At 37.2% G+C, this 23,394-nt stretch overlaps 1 protein-coding gene across 2 annotated transcripts in view; it reads right to left on the reverse strand.

Moving 5' to 3' along the window:
• STK33 (serine/threonine kinase 33) overlaps positions 1-9,512 on the reverse strand; it is a 98,821-nt gene extending 89,309 nt beyond the window's left edge. The window contains exons 1-2 of one of the 2 annotated variants that reach the window (XM_069090889.1): positions 8,450-9,512; positions 6,851-6,973 (exon numbers count right to left, since the gene is read on the reverse strand). In XM_069090889.1, the coding sequence (XP_068946990.1) occupies positions 6,851-6,973; positions 8,450-8,833 (507 nt within the window). In that variant the 5' untranslated portion in view covers positions 8,834-9,512. Of the gene's footprint in view, positions 1-6,850; positions 6,974-8,431 lie in introns of both variants that reach the window. The other variant, XM_069090888.1, reaches the window with a different exon arrangement.
• Between the last annotated feature and the right edge of the window lie 13,882 nt (positions 9,513-23,394).

A 23,394-nucleotide genomic window follows, 5' to 3' on the forward strand; every position in this document is an offset into this window, starting at 1 on the left:
CATACACATACATGCCCATGAATGTATGTACTTTCTTGGTGGCAATCTGTGGATTCCCTAATCATCGCTTAATCAATAATCTGTGAAAGACAAACAACAATAATTGTCTGTATTCAGAAGTTCTGGACATTTTTCTTCTATTATTTCTTCCACTATGGTATTCAGGTTTTATGATTTGTCATGTTTTTCTGGAAGACCTATTATCCTTAAGTTATTTCTACACATCTTGTCAAGTCTAGTCACTTTGATCTTTATGGAATTCATGTGTTCTTTTAATGCTGATGTCTTTTGCTTTTCTTCTGACAAATTTTCATCCACATTGGTATTTGTATTACAAATCTGTCATAGTGCTCACACAGTTTCTATTTCTTTATTATGATTTTAAATCATGCAATTCAAATTCTCTTCCTCTAGAATTTATGAGATTTTTATCTGATTTTGGCCTAAATAAATTTCTAATTTCTTTTAAGATTTTTATTTCTCTTTTTAGCCATTTTGGAATTTCTTGGTGTTTTTGCATGATATCTAGGGGTTCCACTGAATTTTGTGTTTATTTTTTTTCGATTAGGTAATTTTAAAATCATTCTCCATTGTATTATAATATTTGTTCAACATGCTTTGGTTTCTCTTTGAGGCTTTACTTATTCTTACATTTGGAGGGATCCTCTCTCTTGCTTTAACTCTTTGTGTGCCAACTTTTTTTAACTTGGGCCCCTTTTCCCTAGATCTTTTGGTGTTTCAGCTTCTTTTGTATTCTCCATCACATGTTCCTTGGCCCTTCCCCTTCCCACTGCTGGAAAGACCTCCAAGATTGGGCTGCTGTGTGGCCGTAGCCTCCTTACATTGGTGAGTAGGCTTGACCTGTGTCTCTTCTAGGGAGAAAGGAATGATCCCACCTGGGTTTCTAATGCCCTTTCACCTAGGATGGATGTTCTGTTCCCTTTTAGCCTACGGCCCAAGTGCTGTACCACACACCTTCTATACCATACCAATTCTTTCATCCCCTCTCCTTTCTTTTGAATCGTGGGACAGAATTAATGTTTGCCACTTTTTTAGGGATTTGCGCAGAGTCATTGTCTTGGGGGACCCTCATTCAAAGGCCCGACAGCTGGTTTGTGCTCACTGGTAGCCTTGGGAAATTAATTGGAAAAAGAGGAGTTTAATGAAAACACTATTCTAAAGTTCTTTGGAGTTAACTCATGAGTTTTTTCCTTGAGTAGGAAAGACTTATCTTCTTATTTTTGTGGATCCAGCTATAATTACTCAATAACTTTTGCATAAGTCTTTCTTTGGTTTGAGATGTTTGCAGAAAGCAACTATTCTGCCATCTTGGAGATGATGTCATCTGATTCCCCTTTTTCATGTGTATATGCACGTATATATGTATGTATGTGTCTACATGTATAAATTGTTGCTCAGTCATTTTCAGTTATATTGTACTCTATGTAATTCCATTTCATGTTTTCTTGACAAAGATACTGGAGTGGTTTGCTATTTCCTTCTCCAGTTCATTTTACAGATGAGGAAACTGAGGCAAACAGGGTTAAGTGACTTGCCCAGGGTCACACAGCTAGTAAGTGTCTGAGGCCAGATTTGAACTCAGAAAGATGAGTCTTCTTGACTCCAGGCCTTACACTCTCTCCACTGTGCCACCTAACTGCATGTGAGTATATATACACAGACATATGTGTCTATATATCAAGAATATGTACATACATATTTATTCTCTCTATATATGCATGTATGTATGAATATGTATGCACATATATTTTCTGAACTTAATAAAACATCAAATAAAATGAGCATTTTAATATACAAAGTAGAACAGAAAAAGAAAACAGCACAAAAACCAAAACCTCTATGCTATAACTATATTTTCTTAACTTTTTATAATGAACCCACTTTTTAAATCTTTTCATTTCTCCTAAGATCTTTCATAGCTTTGCCTCATATTTCATTCAAAAACAATTGAGGCCATCCACCAAGTGCTCCCTCTTTTCCCCTCCTCCTCTCACTCCATTCAGATATATTCCACCACTATCTCCCACTTCACCCCTGTCTCACCTGAAGAGTTGGCCCTTTTCCTTGCCAAGGCAAACCTTTCTACATGCATTCACTATCCCATTCTATCTTATTTTCTCTAGAAAACTGTCCCCTCTACCATCTCCACTCTTTCACTCCTCTTTAATTTTTCCCTGCCTGAGAGCTGCTTCCCTGCTTCCTACAAATACGCCCACATCTTCCCCATCCTCAGCCCTCACTGTTCCCCATTTTCTTATCTTTCTCCACTTTCATGGCTAAACTCTTGGAGAATGCTGTCTGCAATCACTGCTTCAATTTCCTTTCTTTGCACCCTCTTCTTAACTCTGCAATCTGGCTTTCAACCTCATCAATCAATTGAAACTTCTATCTTCAAGGTTATCAACGGATCTCTTAATTGTCCAATCTAAGAACCTTTTTCAATGCTCACCTTTCCTACTCTCTTTGCAACCTCTGACCTTGCTGATCCCTTTCTTCTCCCGGATACATTTTGCTTTTTAAGTTTTTATAACATTGCTCTTTCCTGTCCAGCTGCTTCTTTACTGGATTTTCTTCCTGATCAAGTCCACTAACTGGGGATGTCCCACAAGAGTCTTCCCTTGGCCCCCTTCTCTTCCTCTTCTATACCAAGGGCTGGTTTTTTGCTTCAGAACTGTGACTTGTTTTTAAAAATATTTTTATAGGTAATTGATTTCCTTTGTAATCGTATTTTATTTTATGCATTTAAAAACATTATTCTGAAAAGGGGTCCTTAGGCTTCACCAGACTACTAAAGAAGTCCAGGACACAAAAAAGTTAAGAATACTTTCTTCATACCAAAGCTGTCAAACACAAGGCCCAATGCAGCCCACAACTCTCCCAGTATGGCCCAAACCAGATTAAAATGTAATTAGGAAATATTTAACAAAATAAATAAAAACACAATAAAACCTAGATGATGTTAATGTTCATGTTCATGGTATTCGAAGTCAATAGACTGTCTGCAGGTATCTTTATGTATGGTTTAGTGGCTCTTGTTTCTATTTTGACTTTGCTACCACTGCTCTATACTATCCTGCTTGGTAATCTCATAAGTTCCTATGGGTCCAATTTTATTTCTATACAGAAGATTTTTATGTCTATTTATCTAGCCCTAATTTATCTCCTGAACTCCAGTCACATTACCAGTTGCCTATTAGATACCTCAAAATGGATGTCCTGCAGATGTCTCAAAGTCAACATTATCTTCTCCACCTCCATCCCCACCCTTCTCTTTTCCAAATTTCCTTATTATGTCAAGGGTACCACCATCCTTCCAGACATTCATACTCACAAAATCAGTGCCAAACACAACTCCTCACTCACATCTACTCCTTATATTCAGTTTGTTTTCAAATCATGTCATTTCTTTCTTTACAAAATCTCTGATATAAATCCTCCTTTTTTCCATTCACATAAATAACCTTGATGATGGTGCAGGCCCTCATTATTTCATGTCTATACTATTTGAACAGCCTTCTGATTGGTCTTCCTTACTCAGGCCCCTCCCCACTCCCATCCACCTTCATTCAAATGTCAAAGTTCTCGAAGTGCAGGACTCACCACATCATTCTTCTATTCAATAAACTCCAATAGCACCCTATTAACTACGGGATCAAATATAAAATCCATTTAATTTTAAAATCCCTTTACAACCTGGTCCCTTCCTTCCTTCTCACCTTTTGCTCCCTCCACACACTTTAAAACACAGAGATATTGGCCTTTTCTCTATTCTTTATATATAATATTCCATCTCCCAAATCTGTGGCTTTTCATTAACTGTCTGCTCTGTAGAGGAGATGTTCCATCCTCATCACTATCTCCTAAGACTCAGCTCAAATCCTACACTCTATAAGAAGACTTTCCCAGTTGCCCTCTGGCCCTCCTTACTCCATATCTCCTCACTCCTAGAATGCCTTTCATCTTCAAGTGTCTTCTATTTACACTCTGTTCTGTATGTACCTAGTTGTTTACATGTTTTCTCCCCCATTAGAATGTAAATTCCTTGAGGGCAGGAATTGTGATTTTTGCCTTTATTATATCCCCAGGACTTAGCACAGTTCCTGACATATAGTGAGCATTTAACAAATGCTTATTAACTAACTGATTTTCTTTTTTTAAGAATCATATATTTTACTCATTGAATTTTCAAGTTGAAAAAGACCTTAGAAATCATCCAATAGGAATCCATTCAAGATCATTCCTGAAAGGCTATAAAACCTGACATCTTTTCCCCAAACTAGAAAGGTCAGAGAATCTTGCAATTTCAAGCTGAAAGGGACTTCAGATCATTAGGAAGAAATTGAGGCCCAAAAATGATTTGTCCAAATCCACACAGCTAATAAATAAAAGAGTAAGGGTTCAAACCCAGGTCCCATGACTACAAATTGAGTAGTTTTCCCACTGCCCAACACTGTGTGATCATACTATGGTTTTTTTCTTCTTTTTTTCTACCCAAATTGATCATTTCATTGGTTCAGAGAGCTCCTGGTGAGGAGATTCCTTTAATCAATGCAGTTCAACATCTGCTCTGCAACTTATAGTCTTAAAAAGTTAACTAAGAGGGCAAGTAACTTGTTCAGAGTCACACAATCTATCTATTTGTGTGTATCCATATGTGTGTGTGCACGTGCACACACACACACACACACACACACACACACACACACACACTGAGACCTGAACTCAGGTCTTCCAAAATCCTGGACTAACTCTCTATTCAGTATGCCACTCTGCCCCTCAAATAAGGCTAGCCCATCCTAGGATAGTCTGTAGCTGCCAAATAAGTTGTGATTATAATTTCAGAAGGAAGAAAAAAGGTTTGCCATGAAGACTTCATTACAAAAAGCTGCAGTTTCATAGTTCTCAGTTTATCCACCCAATCTATCATCCAAACACAGCTAAACTCCTCTGTGGACACGATTCAATTTCTCCACAAGTATTAACTTATTTACCCTTGGACACTGTATGAGCAGAAATAACTTCAGTGGGAGAAACCTCTAGTTGAAAAAAAGCAAGCTAAACAATGGGTGAATACAATAGTTAAGATGATTCTTTCTTAATTGCATTAAGAAGTGAAGAAATTTAGCTACATTTTATAGAATTTGAGAGCTAGAAGAAACCCTAGAGAGCAATACACCCAAACCCTTTATTTTACAAAAAAGGAAACTTAGGACAATCAAGCCTAAGTAGTTAAACCAAAATTAACATATTTAATCAGCGACAGAACCAGTGCTGCAACTTTGTTATCTTTGGCAATTCACTTGCCTTATCTGGGTCTCAGTTTTCTCATCAATGAGAAGATTGTACAGATCATCTCTAAGGTCTCAGTCCTAACATTCTATGATATTACAAACCTAACTCTGCTGACATCCAGTCTGCTGTTCTTTCCAGTAAGTCACTCATATTCCTACTTTCAGATGTCTAATTAATTTGATCCTCTTCAATGGAAAAATATTAAAAAGACCACCCTTACAATACTTTCTTACATGCTCCACATCCAGACAGAAATGACATTCTTCAAATCTGGCCTCAGACACTTAACACTTACTAGCCATGTGACCTTGGGTAAATCACTTAACCCCAATTGCCCTTCCAAAAAAGCAAAAAAAAAAAAATGACATTCTTCAAGACCCAAAAAGTGGATGAAGAAAAAGCCTGTCCATACCTTCTCAGCTTATATGTTATGTGGGTCCAGAAGCCAACAAGGGCAATACTACATATTAGAGAAAGCCTTGAAGTTGAAATCAGATGATGTGGATTTGGATTCTGGCTAGGACCTTGAACTTATCCCTCAAGCTTTCTGAACCTCTCAGTCTATTGATCAGTAAAATGGAGTTAATACTTTCACGACAAGGTTGTGATGAGTACCAAATAAAAGAAGTTAATTTCTTGGTGACCATAAGCTAAATCTAAGTCTTTATTCTTATCATGGTATAAAGATGATTAGAGACACCTGAAAACTGAGCAGAACTAGAGAGCTCTGACTGGTTCTACTGGGCTGAAAGTATTTTGAGGATAGACCTAGAGAAAGAATGTGCATCTGTTGTTTGAAGACCAGCCTAGCTAAGTTTATAGAGGCTCATCATCAGAAGTTGACCCCTTTGTGATTTTTTTTTTCAGCTGTAGCAACCCATGGAAATTTTCTACTAAGACAAAATAGTTGAAATCCACATCAGTGAAATGCCTACTCACACTGATGACATCATGTATCCTCGTAGTATTCTTTCCACAACAAAACTGATCATAGGATTAGAAGAGATCATGTTGTCCGATTCTTTCCTTTTATGGGAGGAAACAGAGACCCAGGATGCTAAGTAACTTGCTCAGGGTCACAGAAGTAGTAAGTGATGGGAGTCCTATGGCTCCTAATAAACCTTTTTGACAAATTGGTTAATTCACAACAAAGAAATAAGTTATAACCCAGAAAAGGAACTCTGGGATTATGTCTAAGTGGTGCAAAAATATCTAGGTAAAGAAAAAAAAGTCATATGGATAAAATACCCTAACATTGAACTGATTTTTTTTTTCACTTAGTTCTTCTTTATTCACATTGACTCCACCCCAGACTGCCTGCTCTGATCAGTAATTAGGCTTGTTGTTTTAAAAGGAGTTAGAGAATTGTTCATCTTTCAGTATGGAAAATGTTTTGCCCTTAGTTTACCGGATTAGCAAAAATAGCAATTTTCCTCCTGGTAGTTAAAATAGATAAGAGCATAAAGAGCTGTGTGCTCCTTCAGCCTCATTTAAAAAATCATCCTAGGCCACAGAAAAAGTAGTGCTTGAGCCCTACCTGTATAGCAGAGCAATCTTCCATCCTTGTGTGGGGAATTTTTCCTTCTGCAGAGCTGGCACGAGTCCATTGCTGTTGTGAGACTTTCCTACATGTCTCAATTGTGTCGGAGGTTCTTAAGGGCTTTTGGCCAAAAAGGAAAAATACAATTATATTACAAATGTAACATTCCTATTAATATAAAGGCAATACTTTAACTCAGATAGCTACATATAATCTCTAATGTAGACCAAGACATATTTCAATGGAAATGGAAATAGAAATGCTTTTTCATTCAAATTAAAAAACTCTATATGACCTATCTCATGGCTTTTCTTGGCTTTGCCTCTGGGGCTAGGCACCTAAGCCAGCAAGCACTCAATGGATTGTTTTGCTGCTGTTGCAAATGCCAACAGTTGGCACATCTCCATTGATACTTGGCCTATATTACAATATATTAGCATTTCTGTGCTGAGCCCAAGTGTAAACAGGAATAAGTCCAAACTTGCCCAATGGGGTGTCAAAAGGTTGGCTGTCACTGGTGAAAAGCAATCTTGTTCAGAGACTACATGTGACATTACATCTAGACAACCAGAATTATTCTTAAGTAATAAAAATACCTTCAACCTATATCTGAACTTTAATCAGCATCAGCTGGTGAAGTTGCTTTGAAATTCAGATTTAATTTAAGCTAAAATCTAAGCTTCTTTCTCACAAGTGAGGAAATCTGGATTGACAGTACTTGCATAAGCAACTGGGGTAAGTGTGGGGGTACACATTGGGGCCATTTATTAGAGCTGAACTCCAGAAACTCAATCTGCTGGGTTAGAGAGGGAGGACAATTTGGGTAGTCAGTGGTGCCATACAGATCAAACTAGCCAATCTTTGGTGATATTTGCCATGCAGAGTTTAGGAGAGTATGGGGGCAAACTTTCAAGCAAAGTATCAGAGACTGGGCCACTATCCCTCTTTGTTGTTCTGTGTAGCCTTGACTGTTGACAGTCTAAGACTGTCAGGAGATTGTGTGGTACATCTCTGTGTTCTCCATATCTGTATGTGGGTCCACATTTGTGTCCCATGCTGCTTTAGAATATGAAAAACTACATCAAAATGGGAATCTGAGTAATTATGGCACATCACAGATACAACCTATTGCTGCATATGATACTTAGTGATTAAGTTCAATCTTCTGTCCCTATTCCTAGAAAAGGGGGTTTGTGTATTGGGTATGGGGATTCTCTACCTTAACTATAACTTGCTTCAGCAGGGTAGGGATTGCATCTTATTCATTTTTGTATCTTACCCAATGACAAGTAGAGTGCACTTCATATAGTAAGCATTTTTTTTTAAAGCAACTGGGGTTAAGTAACTTGCTCAAAGTTACACGGCCAGTTATTTCTGGGTATGGCGCTAAATGTCTGAGCCTGGATTCGATCCCCAGGTCACCCCAACACTGGGGCCAGTGCTCTTACTCGCTGAGCCACCTGGCTGCCCCCATATAGTAAGCATTTAATAAATGTTTGTAAAATTGAATTGAGCACTCCTGGTCATTTAGGGTCATGGCAATACCTAGAAACAAACATAAAAATAATAATATGTCACTGACCAGAATCTGCTCACCTCTCCAGTGCTGGAGAATTGTTCCTTTGGGTGAAAAGATGTTTGAGAAATCATTGATGGGGATAAGCTTGGGGATGACCACTGGGATGGGAGTATGGAGAGAGATGGAGAGAGGATCGGTGGCTCTTCCAAAGTATGTTCAAAGTTGACAGATTCTATTATGGTGCTGTTTTCAGTGCTTGAGTTTTTACTTCTGTTGGTGTTTGTTGTAAGTGGAAACTCTACACTGTTGATGATTGAAGTTTGAGATGTCTCCACCACAGAAATGATAGAACCAGAGCCATCCTTTCTTTTGCAGCGACAAATATTAATCCTGTCTGGTTGGGAATTACCAGAACATTCAGGACATTTTAAGTTTTTTCTGCCAATGCTACAATCAGCCATTTTTTATTTTTTTTAGTTTTTCAGGCACACGCAGAGGAGATGAGAAGATTGTGTTTAGACTGTTTGAAGGAATAACAAATAGCAGGAAAAGCAAGAAGTGAGGTCCTTCAAATAAACTACCTTCTGATTGGCACAAACTTGCATGTCAATGAAATATTAAACAGCCATTGGCACATCAGATCTGCAGAAACAAAAGAAATGAAAGTTGTTAGCTTCTATATGGCTAGAAACCAAAGTATGGACAAAGTCACTGCTAGGAGTACTGGTCAGAGTGAATACCTAGCTACCCATGATTTAGCTGAGTGTCTTCAGGCTAGTTCATTAGCCACTGGGGCTTCAGTTTTGTTGCTGTAAGCTAAAGGGATTAAGTTAGGTTATCTTTAAAGTCTATTGTAGTTCTACAGGTTTTTGATTAGATAACAATATTCCTGGATATAAGAGGTTAGGGCTTAGAACAAAACTACTGAGAATGTAATTTCTAGAAACTGGCCCCTTTATAGAAATATATCCTCATTGAATGAATCACTATCTCTTATAATTGCACAGGGCTATCTGAACAGTGAATGGACATTTGCCTTGCACCTTTGTCTGACCGTGATTGTGAAAATGCCAAATAGCATAATTGAAAAAAAATGTATAAGACACATAAGTATGTGCTTTGGTATCCTTATTAAAGCAACAGCTTTATTCATTCACCTCTATTTACAGTAGAGCTGCAACATTTTCAAGGGAATTATCTTATTTTAAGAGTAAAAGTGATGAAAGTGTAAATAAATTCTCATCCTCATATTCCCTATAAGTAGAGATTATTGGATCCTCTCCTTTTCCATTCATCTTGGGAGGATATAACCTATGATTACAAAGGTGTTTTATCTTGGAGAAGAAAGGACACTGGCCTTGGAGTCAGAAGACCAAGATTTGAATCCCAACTTTGCTGCTTTTCAGCTTTGTGACCTTGGGAAAGCTGCTATTCAAATTTTCATAGACTCAGAATTGGAAGAGATCACCCAGACAAACAGGCACCTGAGCAAGGAATCCCTCCACAATATTCCACCCTCTGCTTGAAAAGCTTTAGTGGTAGGGAGATATATCTCCCAAGAAAGTTAATTTGGAGGGGCAGCTAGGTGGCACAGTGAACAGAGCACTAGCCCTGGAATCAGGAGGACCTGAGTTCAAATACGGCCTCAGACACTTATCACTTACTAGCCATGTGACCCTAGGCAAGTCACATAACCCCAATTGCCCTCCCTTCCCCCCTCCAAAAAACAAAACAAAAAAGAAATTTAATTTGGAAAACCTTAATTGTTGAAACCTGGCTCCCTATAATTTCTTCCAATGAGCACTGATTCTCCTTTCTGTGACCAAACAAAAAAGGGACAGTCCCTCTTTCATATGATAGCCCTTTGGATATTTGAAATAAATTGTCACAACCATTTTTCTGCTATATCAATCTCTTCTTACCTTGGTCATGCCAGAACCTCTAAACAATCTTCATAAAGAATAAGATTTGGGAAATAATTTAATCTAACCTCACTTCATAGGTGAGGAAGCTGTCATCTCAGGAAGTTAAGTAACTTGCCAAGGTCACACAGCTAATGGAAAAGGTACAGGTTTAAAATGTAGATCTCTCTGACTCCAAACCTAGTACCCTTTTCAGTAAACTATACTTGGATCTGAGAGGCACTGTGATATGGCAAAAAGAGTGCTGGACTTGAAAAGAACTGAATTTGAATTTGAGTTCAGATAGCCCATCATGTGATTTAACTTCCTTGAGCCTCACCATTCTCACATTGAAAATGGAGATAATGATTCTATTACCCACCTCATAGAGTTTGTGTTGAGAAGTGACTTTGTAAATCAAAAACTACTACAGAAAAGGAAGTAGTTGTTACTATCATCATCATCATCATCCCTCTTATCTCATTCTCATCTTTTTGATGTATTCAGTTTAGAAACAGAGGACAAATCACTATCCTACTATTATTCTATTTAATGCTCTATAAACTACTGCATAAGTACATAAAATGACTGCTTTTCGTAATTGAATAGGAGTTTAGACTGTGAGCTCATCTTCTATAGATTCCTTGAAATCATCTTTGAGACAACTCCACTACCAGACAGAATGACAGGAAGGCATGTTCTTGGTTTTCATCCCATATGCTTTTAATTTCTTCTTTATGAGGTCTATATTTTGAAAGCTTTACTTTCCATGTATTCTGAAGATTTAGTATTTGGTAATGGTGGCATCTATGAAAGATGTTGTACTTCATTCTTTATGGATCAGTGTTATATCCAGGTGATGGTGGGAAACAGCTGTATCATCCTCATCAAGTATTTTATGGTGCTTTGGGATTTGCAAAGCATTTTACAAATAATATCTAATTTGATCCTCACAACATACCTGGTAGGAAGGTACTATTATTATCTCTATTTTTACAGATGGAAAACCGAAACAAATAGAGGTCATAGAGCTAGTCAGTATCTGAGGTAGGATCTGAACTCAAGTTTTCTTGACTCCCAGTCCAGTGCTCTCTATCCACCGTACCACCTAACTGCTACCACCATCATCATGATCATCACCACCACCACCATTATCCTTTACAGGAGTGGAAATAGGAAGAAAATCCTTTTGGATTTTTCTATATTATTAGTCAATCAAAAAGTTTTTAGACTTAAGCACTACCATGGGCCATGAACTGGGGAGAGGAAAACAAAGACTGGAATTCTCTCTACTTGAAAGGAGCTTACATTGTCAGGAGAGACAACATGCACCTATACAAATACATACAGAATAAATGCAAGTTGTTGAAGGAGGCCAGGCAGTAGCTGTTAAGAAAAAAGAAAAAAAACTTTATGTGAAAGGTAGTGCTCAAGCTTCACCCTGAAAGGTCAAAGGGATTCTAAGAGATGGGTTCTAAGAGGAGGGATTCCATTACTGGCATGGAGGACAGCCAATGAAAAGGAAACACAAAAAAATTTGAAGAGCTGTGTGTGAGGGTCAGAGACTGCATCAAAAAGTGCAGGAAAAAGAGGAAAGACCAATGAGCCTAGAAAGATAGTTTGGGGGCAAGTTTGTAAAGGACTTCAAAAGTTAAACCATTTATATTTGATCTAAGAGGCAGAGGAAGCCATCAGAGTTGATTAAGAGGGGAGTAATGTGGTCAGATCTACACTTTAGGGAAAACACTGGTTTTTTGTTTTAAAAAATAGTTTGTTATTTTTATTTTTCAAGTTAAAAGTATTTTAATCTTCCCTCCCATTACCCCAATTGAACAATTAAAAAACACAAAGCCCCTAAAACATAAACTGCATAATTCAGAAAAAACATATTATCACAGTAGCCATGTCCAAAAAGGTAGGTCATTTTCTATGTTCTACATTCATCACCTCTCTATCTATGTCAGGAGATGGCATGTTTCAATTTCATTCTTTCAAACTCAAGACCTATCATTGCATTGTTCCCCATTTTAAAGTATTTCAAAGTTGTTGGTTTTTTTCTGCAATGTATTTGTATAAATTCTCCCATTTCTGCTCACTTCACTTCTTTCCAGTTTCCTCTGAGATTTTTCATTTTGTAATTTCTTATGTTACAATAACATTCTGTCACATTTATATACCACAATTTCTGGTATACAGAAAGACAGCCCTTTGGTTTCTAATTCTTCCTACCATGAAAAGGGCTGCTATAGGTATTTTAATAGATTGAAAGCCTTTTCCTCTTTTTTTTTAATTTTTGGGGGACATAGGCCATAGTAGAGGTAGAACTGGGTCAAAAAATATACAGTTTGGCAGCTTTTTTGTCATAGTTCTAAACTATTTTCCAAAACGTCAGAGGCATTCCAAAGCTTCATCAAAAATTAACAAATCAATAAACATTTATTTCAATCTGCTAAATGCTAGGCATTGTTTTCCCAGAGCTCTTTCAACATTTTCCTCTTTTATTATCTCTGCCAGTATGGAACCTTAAAGTTGCTTTAATTTTGATTTCCCTATTTATTAGTGCTTCAGAGCATTTTTTCTCATGATTATTTTGGATTTCTTACTTTGAAAACTGCTTGTTCATATCATTTGACTATTATCAACTGGTAAATGGTTTTTAATCTTACACATTTGAATAAGTGCCTTATATTATGTTTTTTGATAAAGAAATTTTTTGGAAAAATTTCTTCCTAGTGATCTGTTTCTCTTCTAATTTTTACTACATTAGATTTTTTGTATAAAAACTATTGAATTTTATATAACAAAAATTGTCCATTTTATCTTGTGTAATCCTATCATTTATTTCATAATGAATTTTCCCCCATTGATAAATCTAAAAGAAAATTTTTTATCTTTGCCCCTTTAATTTGTTTATGATGTGATCTTTTAAATTTGGGTAGCATTAATAACAAAATGCAACCATATGTCAGTAGTTGCTTTAAAAAAGCTTTTGACAAAAACCAACAACTATTTATGTTAGAAACCTCACAAAGCTTAGGAGAAAATGGACTTTTATTTAATATGGTAAATAATGTCTGCATAAAAACAAGAACTGGCATCATCTATAATTGAAAATACTATTGGTTTTTTGAAATTAAATTAGGGGTAAATCAAGGATGTCCATTGTCACCATCATCATTTTATATAGTTCTAAAAATTCTTCCAAAAGTAACAATAAAAAGAAATTGAACAAAATAGCATGGGCAAATAAAAACAAAATTATCACTTTTGTGGATTATATGATGGTTTACTTAGAGATATATAGAGATTCACCTTTATAAAAACTGTATACTTCTAGGATATAAAAGTCTCAAGAACAAATGCAGAAAGGTAGAAATGCTGAACAAATCATTTACTGACCAAAATGAAACAAAATTATAATACATAACAAATTATAGGGATAAGGACTGGACCTGTGATTTTGTTGGTATAGGGAACTCCAAGATGAGAATAGTCCTTCTACCTATGCAGATCAGTACCTTCTATGCAACTTACAGTCTCAGAGGACTGTATACAGTGCAGAAAGATTATGTGACTTTTCCAGGATCATATAGCCAGTATATGTTTCAAAGTCAAAACTTGAACCCAAGTTTTCCCAACTCCAAAGCTAGCTCTATATCCATGATCATGACACGTCTCAACACATAATATGCAAAATTAATTGAACCAAGTAATAACTTCAGTAAAGTAGTAGAATATTTAAATAATCCATAAACATCATCCAACTTTCTATATATTGCCACAAAACACAGTAAGAAGGGATAGAAAAAGAAATAGTTTTCAAAATAACTACACAGAATATATAAAATGTCAGTTCATCTACCAAGACCTATGTCTATGACTAAAAAACACTTTTTACAACCTTAAATGATTGATAAGATAATAATTGCTCTTGGTTGAGTTGAGCCAATAAAATAAAAATGACAACACTATTCCAATTAATTTATAGAAGCTGTGTCATGTAACTTAAACTACCAAGGGTTGCTTTGTAGAATAAGGCAAAATAATAGCAAAATTCATCTGAAGAAATAAAATGTAAATAATCTCAAAGGATAGATAAAAATTAAAAAGGTGGGGGAAGGAGATCCTTAGAAGTACCAGCTATATTAAACTACATTTAAAAAGAGTAACCATCACAAGTATTAACTACTGTACAAAAAAGAGAAAACCTGACCATTGGGTCAATTAGGTATTAAAATCCCAGAAGAAATAAAACATAGTAGCATAGTGTATAATAAATCCAAGGATATCAACCACTGGGGTAAAGAGTCACCCACTGTTAGACAAAAACTACTGGGCAGAATGGAAATCAGACTAGAAGGAATCAGGTTAAGACCAATATCTCATATGATATACCACAGTAAGTTAAGAATGAATATGGTTGCTGTCCTTCATTCTCAAAGAGAATCAAAATGACATCACTACGTTGGAGTCAAGTTATAGTGTGTCCGACTATGACTGATCAGACCAATATAAGCTTGGAATGCTCTACCACAGACTGGTCACAAATAGTCCATATAAACCCAAATGGGTTGGAGATGTCTCTACATTCCTGCATCTCAGGTTTCTTTTGAGTTATTGCAATTCTGCTTTGTTCATAGAGCACAGTACCATCTTTGATACAGGAATGCCACACTGGGCTGGGAGGTCCTTTGCTACCATCTCCCATGACATGCAATCAATTCCAAAGTTCTTCAGACAGACCTTGAGAGGGTCCTTGTATTGTTTCTTTTGACCATACAAGTGCCTCCCTTATGTGTGTTCTCTATAAAATAGTCTTTAAATAAGTATACATTTGGCATTCAAACAATGTGGCCAGCCTGTCGAAGTTGCATGCTCTACAGTAGAGTGTGAATGCTTGGCAGTTTAGCTCAAGAAAAGATCTCAACATCTGGTACCTTATCCTGCCAGGTGATCTTCAGAATCTTCCTAAGACAATTCAAATGGAAGCAATTTGAATTCCTGGCATGGCACTGATAGAATGTTCAGATTTCATACGCACACAACAATAAGGTCAGCACAACAGGTCTACAGACCTTTAGTTTGGTAGGTAGTCTAATACCTTTTCTGTTCCACACTTTCCTTTGGAGCCCACTAAACAATGAGCTAACTCTAGCAATTCATGCATCAACCTCGTTATCAATGTGTACATCTCTGGAAAGTATACCGTCAAGGAAAGCAAACATATTCACAGCATTCAAAACTTCTCCCTTTGCTGTAACCGATAGTTCCATGTATGGTTGGTGTGGTGCTGGCTGACGAAGCATCTGTGTTTTGTTGGTTGTTAATTGTTAGGGCAAAATTAGCACAAGCAGTAGAAAATCAAGCCATACTTTGTTACATCTCAGCTTCAGAGGCTAGGTTAAATGCACAATCATCTGCAAACAAAAAATCATGCACCAACATCCCTCCACCTTAGTCTTACCTTATAGCCTTTTCAAGTTGAAGGCTTTAGCATCAGTGTGGTAGCTGACCTTGATGCCCTGTTTGTCCTCATTAAAGGTATTTGACAGCATGGCTGAAAACATCCCATGCTAAAAAAGCATGGGAGCAAGCATATAACCTTGTTTCACTCCACTGGTGACTAGGAAAGTGCAAGAGCATTGTCCACTATCCAGAACCTGGGCAAGTATGCCATCATGAAATTGTTGTACAATACTGATGAACTTCTCCAGGCACTCACATTTTGACGTAATTTCCCATAAGCCCTCATGACTGACTGTATCAAAGGCCTTGGTTAGGTCCGTCAATGTTGGATATTGACCTCTGTCCTGCTCCTGGCATCTCTCCTGAAGTTGTCAGGCAGCAAACATCATATTGACTGTTCCTCAGCCTTTTCTGAATCCACACTGGCTCTCAGATAGATGACCATCTTCCAGGAAAAGGATCAACCTATTAAAAAGGACCCTGGCAAGAATCTTGCCAGCAATGACTAAGACAGGACAAGCCCCCCCCCCCTCCATGATTGTCACAGAGCAGTGTTTTTCCTTTACCTCCATAGAGATGGAAAGTGGAGGCATCCTTGGACTGTTGGGAGAGAACCTCCTCTTGTTATATAACCTAGGAAATTTCAGTAGTTTTTGTATGAGCAATGGAACCTCCCCTCTTGTAAATCCCAGCTGAAATAGAAACAGCACCAGGCACTTTGCCACACAAGAGGAGCTTAATGGCATTCAAAATCTCTTCTTCAGTTGGAAATTTGACTGGATGTAAATGGTCAATGGCTTCAGCATTAAATGATGATGGTCTATTGAGAACATTGGGGAAATGTTCAGCCCATCTCTCCAGGATCATGCCCTTATCACTAATCAATGTGGTTGCATCAGCACTGAGTAGTTGAGATGCTCCTCATGTCTTTGGTCCATAAACAGCTTTCAAGGCATCATAAAATAGTTTCGTGTTGTTACTATCAGCATAAAACTGAATTTCATCTGCCTTTTTAGTGGGCCAAGAGTCCTTGATCTCTCTAAGCTTCACTTGCACTTTATTTTTGATGAAGTTAAAGGCTGCCTTTTTAGAGACTGATAAACTATCCTACTGGTATACCCTGTGGAGTTCTCCTTTTTCATTTAGTAGCTTCTGAATTTCCCCATCATTTTAATCAAACCAGTCTCAGTGTTTGCAAGCATTCTGATTAAGATGAATGAATGCAGTGCTGTATACCCAAATCTCTGAAAGTTGCTCACTCTTTTTCTGTTTCACTGCTGACCATTGGGACAATTAGGTATTCAAGTCCCAGAAGAAATAAAATGTGGTAGATTAGTGTATAATAAACCCAAGGATGTCAACTACAGGGGAAAGGATTTACTCATTGTTAGACAATAACTAATGGGGAAAATGGAAATCAGATTAGCAGGAATTAAGTTTAGACCAATATCTCACATAATATACCACAGTAAGCACAGAATGAATATAATACCAGAAAAAAGAGGTTAGATCACAAACAGATTAGGGAAGGAGATGAGATATCTTTAACAAATATTGTTTGACCAAACAAGGGATAGAGATGATCACAGAAGATAAAGTAGACAATTATGATTACATAAAATTAAAAAGTTTTTACACAAGCAAAATCAATGCAGTTAGAATTTAAAGGGAAAGAGAGAACTCAAATTTCTTTGTAGGGCATTTCTCAGATAAAAAACTGATATCCTTCAAAATTGACACAAATATATGAAACAAGGTTATGAACAGGCACCTCTAAAAATACAAAGTGCAAGTTAATGACAACCATATGAAAAAAATGCCCCAAATAACTCATAATGAGAGAAATGTGGATTAATATGATCTACCTCATACCAACTAAATTGGCAAATATGAAAAAGAAAGAAAATGGCTAATGTTGGAGGAGATGTGAGAAAATAAAAACACTAATTCACTATTGGTGGATCCAATACTAGACTAGTCCAATCATTCTGAAAAACATTGGAACTAAGTTCAGAAAGTTATAAAACTGGGCATACCTTTTGACCCAGTGATATCACTTATAGACTTTGGGTCTATATGCCAAAAAAATAAAAGAGTTCATATGCACAAGACTATTTCTAGCAGCACTTTTGTTGTAGCAAAGAATTGGAAACCCTTTGGTGCCCATCAAATGGGGAATGGTGAAAAAGATTATTGCATATGAATGTAATGGACTATTATTGGGTTATATAAGATGAGAAATGGGGTAGATTCAGAGAAATCCAGGAAGACTTATATGAACTGATACAGAGTGTAGAACCAGGAGAATAATTTATACAGTTAGTACAATATTGTAAAGAAAAATAATTTTGAAAGGTATAAAAACTCCAGTCAATACAATGACCAATCACTATGCCTGAAAACTGATGATGAAGAATGTTTCTCATCTCCTCTTAAAGAAGTGACAGAACGTAAGTGCAAAATGAGACATAGTTTCAGACATGGTCAATGTATACATTTGTTTTGACTGATTATACTTATTTGTTACAAGAGAAGGATTTATTTTGGGAAAGGAAACATGTGGAAAGGGAAAGTTCTAGAGATACAAAAAAGAAATAAATGTATCAATGAAACAAAAATTTTCAGAAAAATATATAAGGAAGTTTAGAAAGGTATACATATAAGCAGAGCAGTGTTGATACTATTATGCTAACTTCAACATATACTTTTAAAAATCTATATGTGATAAAAACTCATGGTTTCATACACAATTCTATTTTCTGTTCTTTATATATAGAAATGTTCATGCTTGTTTGTGTTTTCAAGTTACTACCAAAAAGAAAACTTTGGGGTCAAAGAAATAACTAATGACCTTCTAATCATCAAATAGCTTTTTCCTCCATTTTCATCCTTCTTGACTTCTTTGCTAAATGTTCCTACTAAACCGTGACACTCTCTTGGTTTCCTATTACCTACCTCTTAGCTGTTCCTTCTAAATATCTTCTCCAATGGTTATTTTTCTTCATCCTTTACTTTATGTGATGTTCCCCAGAATTTTGTTCTCATTTCTCTTCTCTCTCTACCCTTTCTCCCTTAATGATTGCACCCAACATTCAGAGAATTTTAATCTTACCTCAATGCAAATTACTCCCAAGTCTCTATCTCCAGCACCGGCTTTTCTTTCAAATTCCATTATGTCTAGACATCTTTACTTGAATGTCCTGTTGGCACATCAAACTCAATATATCCAAATCTGAACTCTTCTTACTCACAAAGCTGCTCCTTTTCCTGACTCTTCTATTTCAATTACTGGCATTGTAATTACCCCTAATACTATCTTTAACATATCCCTTTCTCTTGACCCTAAATTTCTGTTAATGCATCCCATTGTTTCTTCTGGAATATCCCAAGGACTTCTCCCCTTTCTCTCTGTTCTCACTACTACCTACTCTAGGTCATGCAAGTTGTCACTGACACATATCTTTTAAAAAGCAACATATAACTGGTGTTGTTGCCTTTTCTGATCCATCCATCCTCTACACTGCATGCTATTAGAATAAATTCCTTAAAGTGCAATTCTGATCATGTCATTTCCCTAGTTAAAAAACCTTCAATTGCTTTCTATTACTACTGAAAGGAATCTGAACATGTTAGCCCAGAACTAAGGTTTTACATGTTGCTACCTATCTTCCCAGAATTGTGCCAAATGCCCTAACAGATGGTAAGTACTATAAGGCCAGAATTTTTTTTTTTAAGCAATCGGGGTTAAGTAACTTGCTCAAGGTTACAAGGTGTTTCTGGGTGGGTGTTAAGTGTCTGAGCCCGGGATTCGATCTCTAGGTCATCCCGACACTGGAGCCGGTGCTCTTACTCGCTGTGCTACCTGGCTGCCCCAGAATTTTTTTCTGATATTTATTTATATCCCCCATAGTGACTAAGATAGCACCTTGCACACATAGTAGGTGCTCAACAATACCTTTGAGTCAACAACTGTTACAGGTGTTGGAATCAAACCTAGAAGAATACTGACATTCAACATATATGTAGTGAATAAGCAAGTGCAAATTCAAGGGAAACAAAGGACAATCTAGGTTGTCAAAAATAATCAAAATTAGAGATAAAAGAACTAAACTAAAATACTTTAGAAAGCATTTGATTTGAATTAAAGCTTTGGAAAGGAGAAAAGCTCCTGGTAATCAAATGCCTAGAATGATTCAAACAGACTATAGCCCCTTTCTCTGACCTACCCATTCCTTGAAAAAAAGTAAGTCAAATCACATTTTTAAAAAGCCACATCTTTGAAGGTTCTCAGCAAGACCACAGCTCTGAATCCAATAATACTTGAGGTCATTCAATATTAACATCACTCAGTGTTCACAAGTTGATGGGGTTTGTTTTTAAGCTCTTTTAGATACATCTTGAGAAAAGAAAGAATATGTAAACAGAAGGCAATATTAATGTGAATGGCAGCATATAAAGAAATTGTGATAGAGCACAGAATTATCACACTAAAGACACAAGCAGTAAAATATGGGTCCACAAAAAATGGCACAAAGCACTGCAGGAATATAGCTAATTATGGCTAAAATACATCTAAGAATGATGGAACTTTGGGAAGGAGATAAAGTAGGGATTCTTCCTTATGCAGGTTAAAGGGTTATCATAAGCACAAGGGAAGCAGGAAATAGCCACAAATGAGTGGGATATGAGCAGAAGGTCAAAAGGATAGAAGAATGGCCGGGGAGACATGGGAGTAAATGAGGTCAGAAATATAAAAGACAGCAGATTTATAGTGGGTTCTGAAAAGGAGAATAAGACATTTGAACTTTGTATAGAACAAGCATGAATATTCGAGGAATTCCAACTATGAAACCAGGGCATTCCTTGAATAAGGCAAAAGCCCTTTTTCCAATTGACTAAGATTTAAAACGAATGCTCTGAGGGCCAGCATGACAGAGGAGAAAAAAAGCATAAAATAAGTTTCAGTTTAACAATTCTGAAGAAATATCTAGACATGTCATTCAAGTTTTCTAGGAAATATTCTACCCTCCAGTGACCAGACATTCACTTTTTTTATCCAAGATAGTTGATCATCCAAGTTGCTTTAAGACCTTTGTGGAAGCCCCAAGCTGAGGAATGATTTTAGGAGTATTCAGGGGGTATACTTGAACCTCACTCCTTCAAAAACACAGGTTAACCCAGTAATATAAAATTAAATTCTACAGAGATAAAAAAGGAAAAACCCAATGTGATTAATTTCCCAAACTGTGTTTTCTTTCGCCCCTGGTGTTCTACATTATATAAACAAGGGCTGGCTAAAAACATTTCAATGGAAATATCCTACCTAGAAGGTACTTGCCCTCCTCTCAACTCAGTGGAATTTTTTTTTTCTATAAAGGGATGTAAGAGGGTATCGTAAGACCACTCTCAATCTCATTGTCTTCTTCCTAATGAGAAGGTTTGATTTCCTAGATCTTAGCTCCTAAGTGGTTGTGGGAGTCTCCAAGAGGAGACCATGATAACTGTAATTTTACTAGAAAAAAAATCTCCATAATAGGAAAAGTATCACAGAGGACCAGTGAAGGATGGAAATAGGAAAGCTCGGAGGATGAAGGATGGAATAGTTTTACACAGAAGTCAAGATTCAATTATTATTTCCCTTTTCTCTATTCTTTTTCCTCTCCCTTCCCTCTTGCCATCTGTATTCTTCCCTTTTCTTTGTTCTTTCCCTTGTCTTCTTCCTTCATCCAGCCATATTTTCCCAATCTTTGTTCCACTCCCCCCTCAACCAGTGACTGATCTAAAAATGGAATTTTGCTATGTACCACTATCCCTTTTAAACTTCTGAGCTAATGGGCAAAATGTAAATCAACTGTGACTTACATTTGTCTAAAACTCATTTCTATACCTGAAAATTGAAAGACAGGCTTTATTGACTGAACCCCACCCTTCACTTGCTAAATAGAGAAGTCTGCTCTCTCATTCTGAGCTCATTAGATTTATGCCTGGAAACGTTTTATGGTTAGTCCACTTGAATGGAATTTGCCAAAAGGGATGGGATTCTGATTGTTTATCTACAAAAATCATCATGTGAAAATGGTTTTATTCCTAGGAAACTGGCTTTATTAGAAAAATGGAACATTATGCCCTGGAAATTTTAATTGATTCTTTCTTTGGCAGATGTTTTTGATAGTTAGAAGCTTACCATTTTGATCAGCCATGCATTTACAATTTAAGTGAGTTTATTTTTCTTCCTATACAAAATAGAAAATGTCCAATAAAAATGAAATTAAGATGAGCAGTAGTTCCCTGTCAGGAGACCTTTCACTAATTCACTGTGTGACCTTGGATAAAACCCTTCCTTTCTTTGGGCCTTTGCAGACTTCAATAGTCTCCTCCACTTTCATGACCTTGGACAAATCCTTCACCCTATCTATGCCTGTAAGGATTTAGTAGTCTTCCACCTTTATACTTCTGAGGACACTCAAATTCTCAGTTATTCTGTCAAAGCAAGATTGGAGTAGCAGCCAGAAAGTCCTCTTTCTTGCCCAGCAGGGAGTATAAATAACTAGTTTCCAATTTTTTAGGCATTCCCTCCAGCATAAAGCACCAATCTGCAACCCTAACCTAAATCCTAGGTCAAGGCTCTCTGTTCCCTCCTCTCCACCTGGTTTTGCCAGTTTGGGACCTAATTCCACTGGGATCCCAGCATCCTCCCTGACTATCCCTGCACGGTCTACTCCCCCTCAATAAAACCTGCTTGTTTCATTTTTTCTCTGCCTCTTATGCTATGTTTTGTCTTACAGTGCTCATGCTATAGTCTCACACCAATTTTCTTCCAGCAGTTGACCAGAGCTGGGAGTAAAGGTCATGGAAGCCTCAGCAACATCCCAGACCCCATCTTAGGAAATATATAACAGAGTAGAAATCCTGTGCCCAGTAGTAGGTTCCCACCCCTTTTCCCCAACTCTTTGGCTCTGACTAGGGACTTGTCCCAACCATGTGTCCATCTGTAAAATGAAATGGATTGTCTAAGAGCCTGTGACCTATGGCATAAATGATGTCTAAGGTCCCTTGCAACTTCAATGTTTAAGACTTTGTTTTCTTAGGGGCGGCCAGGTAGCACAGCGAGTAAGAGCACTGACTCCAGTGGCTCAGACACTTAGCACCCACCCAGAAACACCTGGCCGTGTAACCTTGAGCAAGTTACTTAACCCCAATTGCTTAGGGGCGGCCAGGTGGCTCAGTGAGTAAGAGCACCGGCTCCAGTGTCGGGGTGACCTGGATCAAATCCGGGCTCAGATACTCAGCACCACACCCAGAAATAACTGGCTGTGTAACCTTGAGCAAGCTACTTAACCCCGATTGCTTGAAAAAAAAAAAAGACTTTGTTTTCTTTCCTGGAGAAGTGGGGTAGGTTCTGCTCTTGTGATTTTGATGGCAACAGAAACTCTCTAATAAGGAAACTCTCTTTACCATTGCAGATAAGCAACTGCTCTGAAACTTGAGATATGCCTAAGGTGCTGAAAGTTAAGCAATTTTGCCAGTATCCCAAAGCAGCATGTGTCTGAAGTAGGGCCTGAGTCCTTGGACCCAGATCATCCTGTTTCTATCCACTAGACTAGCTTACCACCCACTGTGTAATATTGCCTTTCTTTCTGACTACATGTTCATAA

The sequence above is a fragment of the Petaurus breviceps genome, unplaced genomic scaffold, assembly GCF_028583685.1.
Source record: "Petaurus breviceps papuanus isolate PSGF00001 unplaced genomic scaffold, PetGlider_PUasm1.0 188, whole genome shotgun sequence".
Classification (NCBI taxonomy): Eukaryota; Metazoa; Chordata; class Mammalia; order Diprotodontia; family Petauridae; genus Petaurus; species Petaurus breviceps.